The sequence below is a fragment of the Dermacentor silvarum genome, chromosome 2 (genome assembly GCF_013339745.2).
Source record: "Dermacentor silvarum isolate Dsil-2018 chromosome 2, BIME_Dsil_1.4, whole genome shotgun sequence".
NCBI lineage: Eukaryota > Metazoa > Arthropoda > Arachnida > Ixodida > Ixodidae > Dermacentor > Dermacentor silvarum.
Window position 1 is genome coordinate 10758432 of NC_051155.1, and position 13417 is coordinate 10771848.

Below are 13417 nucleotides of genomic sequence, written 5' to 3' on the forward strand. Positions count from 1 at the left end.
ATCGCCGATAGTACCTTTGAAGCTTGGACGGAAACAGAAAAAAAAGTTCGTTCAATTCTTGTGCAATTTTTTGCGCTGCAATTACCTGAAGAGAGAATTGAGCGTGCGCATCGCTTAGGTGCCTTTGTAAAAAAACAAATTTCGACCAGTGGTAGTGAAACTGGCGTCATATAAAGTAAAGGATAACATATTACCACAAAAGAAGAAGCTGAAAGGATCTGGGTATCGATTCAAGAAGACTTCTGTCGGGCAACTAGAATGACTAGGAATAAGTTAATTGCATTTGGGAAGTCTTCTGGTCAACTGTATCGTCTAAGGTACAATAAATTGTTCATCAACAAAACGTGCTACGTGCATTGCTCTCATACCGATACTGTTTATGAACTTCAGCAGAACAGTATTGATACTGCCAGCGGTAATCTAGGCAGCAGCGCCATAAGTTTCCCTGCAAATACCCGATCCCCTGTTTCGAGTAAGCATCGCGCGGCCGTACAGAATAAGCACTCTGTGGTGTTCACTAGCATCCGCTCCATCATGAATAAGCGCGATGCCCTGTCTGCGCTGATCGACGCGTGTAATGCAGATATTGTTGTTTTAGTCGAGCACTGGCTTTCAGATAAAATTGAAAATTCGGAACTTTTCGCCTGCAGTAAGGCTTACAATATATATATACAGAAATGACGGAATAGGGCGATGTGGCGGTGGGACCTTGCATCGCTGTTTGATCTGGTATCACCTCTGCTCATATACACCTGCCTTCGCAGATTGAATTCTTGTGCTGTTGTATTTAAATAAATAACAAAGATGTGATATTTGCCGCTTGCTATCGACCACCCGATAGTACACCCACATTTTGCAATGAACTATTTGACTGCCTGAACCAAATCGTTGATGTATATCCAGCAGCACCAATATTCTTGCTCGGTGATTTCAATTTCCCCGGCATTGACTGGGCTGTTGACTTACCATCAGTGACTCTATCCTCATCCCAATGTTCAACCTTTCTTGATACATGTTCGATCTCACCCAGCTGGTTAAAGAGCCTACTCGTGTCACTGCAATTTCTGCCAACATCCTTGACCTCGTCTTCACCACATCTCCTGATTCAATTTCTTCATTATGAATTATACCTGGTTTAAGCGATCATTCCGTGATTCATTTCGCAATCTCCTTACGCTCGCCCCCGCGTCTAAAATACTGTAATTCGTGACTACAGTAGAGCAGATTTTTCCTCGATCAATAACGAGTTAGAGAGTATTGCCGATTCCTTTTTTTTCCACAGTTCTGGGAAAGGTCTACGCAGAAAACTGGCTCCTTTTCAAAAGCAAGGTTGAAACACTAATTGGAAAATATATTCCGACTCGCCTATCATCTCTATGCAATCGGGGGCTCCTTGGTTTAACTTGTGTTTAAAACGGCTTCTTAACAAGAAAAAACGCATTTTAAGACGCTTCAAGCTGACTGGGGAAACCAAAGCAAAAGCTGCCTACGTAGCTATCGCATCTGAATACAAATTGACCATCCGCTCAGCCAAGAATTACATTTTTACTGAAACACTACCACATCTGCTCACAACTAATCCTAAGATGTTTTGGAACGTTATCAACGTACGCAAACCTAAAGAAATTGTTCTGAAACTGACGCTGGATTTCCTATCCCCCGTGAGCTTTTCTGAACGGCCTTTAACAAGGCATTTTCGCTATCTTTTTCTGGCGCTCTAATAGATACTTCACCGTCCGCACGTATCTTTACGTTCCTTGAGATGGAGCCGATTTCGATCCACGTTGATGGCATATACAATTTGATAAAAAAAGCTAAACTTTCCTCATCGGCAGGTGTTGATAACATAAATTACAAATTCCTTAAGAGTACTGCAGCGTATTCATCTGCTTTCTTGTCATATATTTTTACTCAGTCTTTGCAGAGTTCAACACTGCCGGACGACTCGAAGATGGCGAAGGTGATTCCAGTCCACTAGTCTGGTGATATTCATAATCCTCTAAACAACCGGCCAATCTCCTTAACTTCCATTCCATGCAAGTTATTAGAGCACATAATCTACTGCAACCTGATTAGTCTTCTCGAGTCTAATAACATTTTTGCGCCACAGCAGCATGGTTTTCGTAAACATTGTTCTTGTGAGACTCCATTATTAACCTTTACTAATGATTTGTTTTCCGCTTTAGATCGAGCTTCAGTTTTGACTGCATTTTACTTGACTTCGCGAAAGCTTTTGATCGACTACTATTATTGAAACTTGGCGCACTCCCTCTTGATTGTAGCTTGCTTAAATGGATTGAATGTTTCTTGCAGAATAGAACACAGTATGTTTCTCTTAATGATCATGACTCTAAATGCTGCAATCCGGTGTTCCTCAGAGGTCAGTCCTATGGCTTCTTCTTTTTCTAATTTATATTAATGACCTCCCTGATTCTGTTACTTCTAATATAAGGCTCTTTGCAGACGACTGCGTCCTGTACCGCGTAATTTCTAATGAGTCTGACTCCTCTGTTCTTCAATCTGACCTAAATAAAATTTCTTCTTGGTGTGATACATGGCTTATGACACTAAACATTAACAAATGTAGCGCAATGAGGGAGTCTCGAAAAATTAACCAGTCCATTTCTCAGGGCTATGACTTAACGGTTGCCCTCTTCAGTTCGTCGACGGCTACAAGTATGTAGGCGCCCATATCACTAATAACCTTTCATGACATATCCACCATGTTATTAACAAAGCTAACAGTACCCTTGGTTTTCTCCGGCGGAATTTCCGCCTCACTCCCGTTCCATTGAAACTACTACTACATAAAACACTTGGGCGTTCTAAACTAGAGTACGCTTCACCCATATGGGACCCGTACACTAGCTCGTTAGCGTAGGCCTTAGAATCGGTTCAAAACCGCTCAGGCAGGTTTATTCTCTCTAACTACTAGCGCCATAGCCAGCGTTTCCCTCATGAAGCAACATCTTGACCTACCTCTCCTTTCTACTATAAGTCGGATTTCACGCTTATGCCTGTTTGATAAAATATACTACACTAATAATGACCAAAAAATTACACTTCTTTCGCCTCCGAACCATTTGTCATCCCGTATTGATCATCAAATGAAGGTTGGAGTGCCTCAGTGTAAAAGCAATGCATACCTTGAAGCCTTCATCCCGAAAACAAGACTGGAATCGCCTTCCCGCCTCCATCGTCGCTATCACAGATCATGATGTGTTCAAGTCGGCTATCTGTGACCATGTGCTGCATCTTTAGCCATTTTTTCTTTTTCTATTGCCACTCCTCTCTGTAATGCCTGTACGGCCTTGATAGTAAATGAAATGAAATGAAATAAATGAAATTTTTATGTCCACTGCAGGACGAAGGCCTCTCCCAGCGATCTTCAATTTCCCCTGCCTTGAGCTAGCCGATTCCAAGTTGTGCCGCCAACTTTTCTCATTTGATCCTCCTACCTAAGTCCTGGACCGCGCTTCCCTTCCCTTGAATCCCATTATGTAGACCTTATGAGCCACTGGTTATCTACCCTACGCATTTCATAGCCTGCAAATTTGTTCTTCTTAATGTCGACCGTAATATCAACTACCCCCTTTACTCTCTATTGCACACCGCTCTTTTCCTGCCTCTTAACGTTATGCCAAATATTTTTCGTTCCATCACTTGTTGCGCAGTTCCTAACTTCTTCTCAAGCTTCTTTGTCGACCTTGACGTATCGGCCCCATATTTTAGTGCCGGTAGAATGCAACGGTTGTAAAAGAATAGTGACAAGCTGCCGGTCATGATCTGGTAATGCTTGGCGTATGCGCTGCAACCAATTCTTTAACGTTAAGGGCCACGTGTCGCAGAAAATCTGGCGTCGCAACCGGCGTGCGATGTCGGCGGGTGGCGGAGAAAATCATCCCCAACCACGCAGGCCCTTCGAATATATTTAGGTACATGCCACGCCTTCTTATATGACATGCGGTATATGCGGGTCATATTGCCACACCATTCTATCATTACCTTGTCTTGCATTCTTGGCCAAGCTATTGCTCGAAATTTTGAAAATGACAAATGCCACGAAACAAAACACCCACAGCGCATGCCTTTTATGTTAAATCTTCTTAGACTGAAATATTAAAAGTACGAAACAAAAACGGAAACCTAAAAATTACGCAATTTCTTTGGGGCGGCTGTGAAATATCCGGGATCACCCCACGCAAGAGGCCGCGTTTCTACCAGAAAGCTCGCCTTCGTGCATAGCGTTCGCCGCCAGTGTTTCCCGGTAACCATTACGGTTGCTTAAGCTGCAGTTGTCGGGAAGCGTGAGACGCAGTCAGGGATCTTTGAATGCTATCGCGTTGCACTCTTAAAAGCGAAACTTAAACGTCCAATTTTTTTCTGCAAGTTTCCTGCTCATGAGCAGGGTACCTTATGAGTAATTAACCTGGATAAAGATACTCCTTCACAGATTCTAGAGGCTAGCTGCATGTCCATCATGAATAATTGTTCTGATAACATTGATAGACTAACTTTAGAGCAGGCCACATTATATAAATATTTAGGTATCCGCATAACTTCTGACTTGTCTTGAAAAACTCATTGTAATGTTGTATTTATTTATTCATATTACCCCACAGGCTCCAGTGGAGCATTGCGTAGGGGGGGGGGGTTACAGAAAAAAAGGCAATAAATAAGGCATAAAAATAACTACATAGTAGGAAAAAGTTGCAGTGGCTTAGCTCGGCTATGCCAGGATATACGTAGCGTTAGCAAAGGTTCAGCTGATTATTCTTAGCTTTCCTGGTTGTCTCCTACGCTCAACCGCTAATTGCCAGGCAACTACTTCGGGATCCGATGAGTCAAGCTTCTCCGTTCTTCACATACATCGGCGTGAAGCCAAGTCTCGGTCAGCAATACAACATCGGGCTTACTATCTTCAAGATATGATTCAAGCAGGACACGTTTTGGCAACACACTGCGGATGTTAGTAAATGATACTGAAAATGAAGGTGCACGTGAAGTTGATGGCCACTGCACTTTCGCACTGCGCACATCGGCAACTAGCTATCTAGCAGTTACTACAGAGTCAGACACCCTGTCGTAAGTATATGTGTTATTATCAATACGAAGTTTGTTGACATTCAATTTATAAGGGCAATTCCGTTCTCTGGCAAATTGAAGCCGTTTCCTGCGTGCCTGTCGTGCAGCCAGCGAAAAATCTTCTCTAATAGAGATCACAGAATTTTTCAGCTTATGTGCACGGGTGAGAATTTCCTGCTTGTCCTTAAAAAACGTAAACTTAGCAATTATTGGTCTACATTTATTTGAAGCAAGTTTTCCCAGCCGGTGTACACTTTCAAACTGAGAACTAGTAGTTGTCGTTTCCAACTTATCTGTGCACAGGGCAATAACTTTTCCCTCTGTAGTTGCCCAGCTCTCTTTTTCCTCGTCGGGAATTCCAAGGAACAACAGATTGCACCGTCGCATTCTGTTCTCAGCTTCATCACAACTTGACACAACTGCCTGAAGTTGATTCGCAAATGAACCAGCAGCATGATCCGAGAAGTTGGATAGTGTAGGGGCATATGAAACAAGCTTTGCTTCCAAAGTGACCACTCTCTCGGTCAAGCCATTAATTTTTTTCTCGGTTGCATCTTGCTTTTCTCTCAGCCACTTAATTTCACCGATTAATGTATTCTGACCCACTTCTAGCCTACGCACGGTTTCAAGGACAAGTTCAAGTGTTTGTTCCACGCTAGGTCCGGGATTTGAATCAATGTCACCCGAAAACAACAACAACAGACATGCAGATTTCTTGCGCAAGCATGAAAAGAACAGCAATAAACGACGCATCATATCACGCAAATCGGTCGGGCACGACACCGCTACAAGGCAGTAATGGCTGCTTTTTAGACAGGAAGCATCTTTGAAGTAACCAACCTGGAAATACAGCAGCGGTAAGCGTCCCATCCCTTCAGCGGCGTCGTGCCCAACCGAAGTGGTGCCTGGCTGGTCTATATATCCCGCTTCATATCTTGCGGGGGCGTCAGTGAATGAGCCTTGTTGCCAACCGCCAGTAGCCGAAGGAACCAAGCCTGGCCATCTTTGCACTTTTGGAATCAGGAACGGAAATGCTTGACCAGAACTGCGCGGCCGAGGTTCGAGAATACACGGAGATACGGTACCGAGGAACGCAATCTGGAAATACAGCAGCGGTAAGCGTCCCATCCCTTCAGCGGCGTCGTGCCTAATATGTGCAATAATAATGCCTAATATCGTGCAATACTAATAAAACTCTAGGTTACATAAAACGGAACTTCTCCAGCGCACCATCGTAAATAAAATTGGTGCAGTATAACACACTTATCCTATCTAAAGCTGAATATTCACCGAGTGTATGGTATCCAAGTGATGACTACCCGAAGAAGTTAGTTTAAGACCGTAACGCTCGTTTCATTCTAAGCAGTTATCATCGTGCCGAACTTGTGAAGGCAGCGTTAGGTATCCTATTGCTTTCAGTTAGGCGAAAAGTAGCGCATTTGTGTTTTTTACCGTAACATTTACCATAACAATAAACATCTAAGATGAAAACTTTCTTGGGGTATTCCTAGATATAATCGCGTTCAGATATTTGCCATAAAGCTCACCTTTTTTTGAATAAAGTTCGGTAATTAATTCATTCAACTGACCAGCAACGAATCGAACAATATAGCAAATTCAATTGTCCCAATTTCAAATCCAAGTTGTTTAAAAGTGCATTTTGCCATTATATTGCTGGTTTTATATTTTCTCAAGATTTAGTTGTGGTTGTATTGTTTCTTTTTCTGTTTATTAGATGTCTTACTTTAGTGATGGTTAAGTCGCGTTTTTTTCTTCTTTTTAAATGTGGTTTTCAAACAATGTTTTGTGTGAAACGTTTCTAGTATACTTGAATCAAATTCAGTCTTCCATACGTGTAACACGTGTTAACTTATAGCTCACTCGTTGTACAAGTGCTCCATCGGCGGGGGCCGAAATAAAACGCTGACTGTGCGCGCATTTGCAAAGTCAGCAGCGCCGAGGAGGAAGGAGGAGGCTCGCCCTGACCCCGAAGTGTCGCGCCACTTACAGCCGCCGCAGATCCTTTGCCGCCCAGGATGGGAGTGGCTGCGCTCTCGGCCGAGACGACTGAGGTGGCCCGGCGTTGGTCTTGCGCGGCGGCAGGAAACAGCTGTGCCGACGGATCCATGGCTACCACTGCTGCAGAGCTGGCGGTCAATCTTACTGCCAATCTTCTCGCCCAATCTAGTGAGTCTTGGCATGCATTCAATTTTTCGGTAGTCGTGGCGCCGGACGCAAAAGACCGTCGAAGACATCTATTCTTAATGGCAGTGGGCCGTCATGAAGAGAAAGCGAGCGCACTGAAACTTAGTGGCTACTTTGGCCTTGCGAAGGATACAATTTTGGCAAAGTCAGACGGGTCACATTATTAGTGCCACTCTGACAAATTGCAATTTTCTGCTATTCGCATCTTGCAGCTGCATGAGGCTATAAACAGTGCGACCGATAGAACTTTCCAGCGTGTTGAAAGAAAACGTGGCGAGAATGAAGCGCGCTTTAAAAGAATGCAATGCTTCAGGCGTTCCGGGGGCGCCGCGGCGCCGTCAGTGGTCGAATTAGTGTTAACAAGTGTGCTTTTTCAAGTTGGTCAGATGAATATAATGTTTGGAGTTTGCGAACGACGTCAAACATCATGGAAATCAAACTTAGCAGAATAAGTGTGCCTTCACAGAAAATTTGTGTACAGATTTTAAAGTTGACACTGCCCGAGAAAATTTCTAAATTGCAGCTGCAGACCGTCCCTTCGAGCAGTCGATTAAATCTTAAAATACTTGCTGCAAGCAAATAAAATAATTGGATTTTGTTTTGTTTCTTTGTCGTTTACCGCGCAATTCTTCTTCCGAGAACCTGACATGTTTATATTGTCTCGGTACACAGGTCCATATCGAGTGCTGCATGCCGTGACTCCAGTTTCTTATGAAATCACCCCAGTGCCTCATTTGCCCCGATTTTCACTGACGTTGTGCATGTGGCACGCCTCAAGCCTCCCCAGTTACCACCGATATTTAGACGGTACTTCTGTCGCCGGGGATACATGCATATTGCGTGTTTCCCAACTGCTTCTTGCTCTCGAGCTGTCTGGCCAGCGCTGCTCTTGTAAACATACTTTTGTACCGGAGTACATCGGCACCAGCTCTGTGTCAGCCAGTCTGGAAGAAGACGTTGACGATCGTGTGGTTCGCGCTAGGTCGGTTTTCAACGAGCCCAGCCACCAACTTCTACACGCCGCCAAGTCTGGTACGGCCGGTTTACGTACCGTTCTCGCATCCGAGGCCACCTATAAACCCCTGGCGCACACCGGACAACCGGCCAGTGTGCTACGCTTGCGGTATCCCGGGACATGTTGCGCCTCTGTCGCCACCGCGGACTCTATTTTCGCGATGGCGCTCCCAACCTTAGCCATGTCCCTCAACAACCTACACACCGTCTTAACCCGTCAGCTAAGGCGTTGCGCTGCTAAGCACGAGATCGCGGGATCGAATCCCGGCCGCGGCGGCCGCATTTCGATGCAGGCGAAATGCAAAAACGCCCGTGTGCTTGCGTTGTAGTGCACGTTAAATAACCCCAGGTGGTCAAAAGTAATCCGGAGCCCTACACTACGGCGTGCATCATAACCAGAACTAGAGATGGGCAAAACGGCTCACTTCAGTGAGCGGCTCGGAACGGCTCCGCTCACTGAAATCAACCGATTCATTTGAATGGCTCACCAGTTCACTTAAACGTGTAACCTGTGTTATGCATACTCTATAGTTATCTGGCTTTGAAAAAAAACGATATATGCATAATTTAATAACCGTGTTATTGGTATTTTCGCTATGTTTACAGAATATTTTTACATATATTAAAAGCGTGAATTTTTAGTTGTAATGAAAATTTCTTTTCTGATATTGGGGATAAAATGCTTATGATACTGTGAGAGGCAGAATGCGACGTACGTGTTTAAAAAAAAATGTAACTTCATCGTTATTACAGAAGCTTGTCTGTTTTTGTGGTACTTTAAAATCAAGTTTTGTCAAACTAAAAAGACAAAATGATTACATTATGTTTCAGCTTTATTAATTTATTTACATACGTACGTTCACTATAATATGTGTGATCTGTAACGCCATGCAAAATGAATGTAGAAATCATTTCTTGAAGTACAATACAAAAATCATACGAAAGAGCCACAAAACTGCCCCACGTACCTTTCGTTATTTTTTTCTCTTGAGTGCACGCGCGATACTGGCAATCATGCCATCATACGCCAGGACAAAAAAAATGAAGTTCTATTACAACACAACAGATCATTGGCCTCGTTTTAATGAAGTGCTAATGATACACGCTAAGAAAATGCACTGAAGTGGATGTCATGGCGACGTTTTCATGACTACACTAATTAGCACAAGTGAAGGCCAGGACGTAAACTGTACGTTCACCTGCTCTCTTTAAAGACACGGAAGACCATCTTCGAAGTGTTATTGGACCAGCGCACGATGTGCGATCGGTGAGAGTCGTGACACAACGTTCGAACAGCAGCAGGGAACGAATGGTACCATCCTTTGCCAATTAAAACTTCTTTACTTCTCCCCTCGGTGGCATCGGTTGCCACACCATAGGACGCACAAAAAGCAAAGGGACTGCTGATCACACCACACACTGCGAGCGAGTACCAGTAGCGCGAGTCTGCCCACACCGGCCACCATTCGTCGGTCAGAAATCGAAACCTCGAAACCCAGCAGAAGACCCAGCTCTGACGGAATGGTTCGGCACGGCTCATTCAAGGAGAGCGAACCGGCTTCCTTACTCCGAAAGAAACGCCGCTCACTTACTGAACCGAGGCTCAATCGCTCTTCAAAAGCGCGGCTCAAAAGATCTGGCTCGTTCCTGAGCGCTTTCTAGGAACGGTTCCTCACGCTCACTGAACGAGAGACAGCCCAGCCGGCTTCCTCTCTCCGAAAGAGCCGCCGCTCACTTACTGAACCACAGCTACTTCGCTCTTCAAAAGAGCGGCGCGCTCCTGAGCGCTCAGGAGCGAGCCGGATCTCTTGAAGAGCGAGGGAGCCGTGGCGAAAAGAGCGGCTCGCTCCTGAGCGCTCAGGAGCGAGCCGGTTCTTTTGAGCCGCTCTTTTGAAGAGCGAGGGAGCCGTGGTTCAGTAAGTGATAGGGTGCCTCGATGCCAGCGCCGCGTTCAGGGTGGTGCCATCCTTTGACCGCACCCGCGCCGCCGCTTTCTCGCTGCGACGCCATCTTGAGTCACAGCGAGCGGTTGCGAGTGCTTGGTGCCGGTGCTTAGTTCGAGACACAGTGCGCGCGGATGCTTCGCTGACGCTTCTACTTGCTGGACAGTGTTCAGCCGCATCAATGACAAGCTTGTCAAGTGCATCGAGTCGACATGACGGGCTGTTGTGTTCCCAAGTGCACCGGATCGACGCGTAAAGGGCTTCGTTGTTTACGCTTCCCCCGGGACCCAGAGCGAAGGAAGAGATGGGAAACCCAAACAAAGCGGTATCACTGGAAGGCAGCGGATAACTCCTACATTTGCGAGGTATGTGTCAAGAAAGTTTAGACTATCGCTACAATCGCTACGTGTTTTTCATAAATAAGAAAGTATTCTCTGATCCTCGCTCACGTACCTACGTTCGCTCACGAACTAAGCACTGCACCAATGCTGTTTGAGTAGCCTTTGGTTTGCGAGCGCGCGTCGCATAGGCTTTTGCCGTTTTGATCAGCGCAGTCTAAGCGAGTAGTACCCTTATTTTAAGAACCGACGAAAATGCTTCGCCGCGAAATAGCCTTACATTAGCTACAAATCGTCAAGTAAACGACCTATTTTACTTTTTCACGGGAAGCACACATCGTGTGTCTCTTGTTTCTTTTTTTCCCTCAGTTTCTTTTTTCGCTACTGGTTATTTGGGACTAAAGAACGCAGTGGTTCTTCTGGGGAGAGCGACTGTTGTGTACGTGGCAAGCGAAGTATGGTGATTTTCTCTATTCTCAGCAGATATCTTGCGGATCTCAGGTTGTTACGTTATATAGCTGATTTTTTAGACGAATATATTTGTAGCGTGGTGCTCGTAAGCCGATGGTCATTCGTGCTCATTCCCGATCGTAGTGGGTACTGTGACGGTCTTTAAATGCCTGTGCACGGTATGCCCAGGTGTAGTAGAGTTAGGGGGCATCATGGGACCAAAATGTTTCGGCGCTTTCTGGCATGGTGTCGGTTGTAGCCTGTGCATTTCTTCGAAACGTGTGAAGCGAGGTAATACAGCATTACTTCTGCGAAAATTTATTTTTAAGCACTGTAATGGGTTCTCTGTATTTACAAGGCAACTTTTCATATCAATGATCACTTTTGTTGTTACTTGTACTTAGAAACACTTTGAAGAGGACCAGTACGAGGGAAATCGACAGGATGGGCGCCGTCTGTTAAAGTCAACAGCCCTACATCATCATGGAATATATATTTTCGAAGTGAAAAACGTTGCTAATCTGTATTTGACTGTCTTAGTTTCATTTACGGTTTTTGTACGCGATATGTATGCAGTGTTGTTTATTTTTGCAATGTAGTTATCAGTGTTCTAATGGTCATTTATAAAATGTTCTGTACTCGCCATCGATGTGTTTGGCTGATGCGACGTATTCGATGGTAGCTGATGTATTCTGGCTGGATATCTTGATTAATATTACCCGCGGTTGCGTTTTCTTGTTTGCATTCTTGTTTTCGATTTCTATTGTGTGTAATAAGGTTGTTGTACTCACTTGAACCCCCCCCCCCCCCATGTAATGAATAAATTAAAAAAAAAGCTCTCACTATCCCGAATTGTGTGTCGAGCCTACCTTGCGAATTTTTTTATCTCGTCTTATATATATATATATATATATATATATATATATAGAAACTTTATTTGGCTGGAAAATATTTTAAGTATAGCGGTGGTCGGAGCCTCTCCAGGGCCCCACTGGCCTCTGCCGCCTGCCTGACCTGGCTAATTAAGGACTTTTGTCCTGCCAAGTCGGAACGGGCGAGCTGTGCCTCCCACTGCTCCATTGAGATATTATTAGTGGGCCTATGAGGGTGCTTACTACACTCCCAGGTCACATGTATTAGTGTAGGTATGCCACCGCACCAAGGGCACGTGGCGCTATAGCGGGTGGGATACATGGCATTTAGCAGTTTTAGATGGGGGAATACCCCGGTCTGTATTTTGCGCCAATCGGCGGCCTCTTCCCCGCTAAGTTGTGGGTGAGGCGGCGGGTATTTTCTGCAGACTCCGCGCTGATGAGCAAGGATGTCTTTTACAGTTAAATTGATGGGATTTTGTGAGGGATAGTGTGAGGGGTTGGGGTTCGAAGAGGACGCCATCGCTTGGTTTGTAGACGCTCGAGCTAAAGCGTTAGCCTGTTCGTTCCCCTGTACCCCCGAATGTCCCGGGCACCAGAGTAGGCGATGGCGGTGGTTGAACGATTTGGGGATTATCGCGAGGCTAGCCGCGGTCACGTGCCCCTTAAGAAACATGCAACATGTCTCCCGGGAGTCAGTGACCACGACTGAGTCCCTTTCCGAACGCTCCGCGTGAGCGATCGCGATCGCCACTGCTAACATTTCGGTCGAGGTGGGGGAGCCCACCGTGGTCGACGCGGTAATTTGCTGCTGGCTGATCGCATTCAGGACTGTCAGGGCGTACCTCCTTCGGTAGCGCTGCCCGGTAGCCTCTGCATACGCAGCTGCGTCCGTGTAGTACGTATTGTACCTAGCGTTATTGGAGTACATCGATTGAATATGTTGTGCGCGTGCTTTGCGCCTTTCCTTGTTGTACTCGGGATGCATATTCTTGGGAATTGGAGCTACTGTAATTTTGGATCTCACCGAAGGAGGGAGAGGTACGGCCTCTTCGGTGAGATAAATCGGGTATGCTGGGATATTAAGTCGTGCCAATATTGCCCTGCCAGTTTTTGTGAAGCTGAGGCGCTCCCTCTGTCGCATCAGAGTGGCCTGCCTCAAATCGTCGAAAGTATTGTGTACTCCCAAAGCTAGCATGCGCTCCGTGGAGGTAGATTTAGGCAGGCCCAGAGCCGCCTTGAAAGTTGTTCAAATTATCGTGTTGGCCTGCCTTTCCTCTTCCCTGTTCAGGGAAGAAGACGACGAGGTTGGCCTATGCGAACGCGCCTCACATGGGCTCCTGCTTTTCACCTCAATATCTGCTGAATTACTTGCCGTATCGACCTGACACCGACGTCAACCAGCGCCGCAAGTGAAGAGGCATCTTTCGAGACCACTCTCAGGCCAGTCCACCAAATCTTATGGACTTTACCGACGTTTTTGTTTCGACGTGTACGGCTAGGGCTAGCG

General features: G+C 45.6%; 1 protein-coding gene across 1 annotated transcript in view; it reads left to right on the plus strand.

Moving 5' to 3' along the window:
* Positions 1-7133: 7133 nt before the first annotated feature.
* The window catches only part of LOC119440854 (chitinase-like protein 4), a 503330-nt gene continuing 497046 nt past the window's right edge, over positions 7134-13417 (plus strand). Inside the window, exon 1 of the mRNA XM_049661102.1 lies at positions 7134-7272. Within this exon, the coding sequence (XP_049517059.1) occupies positions 7212-7272 (61 nt within the window). The 5' untranslated portion in view covers positions 7134-7211. The remainder of the gene's footprint in view (positions 7273-13417) is intronic.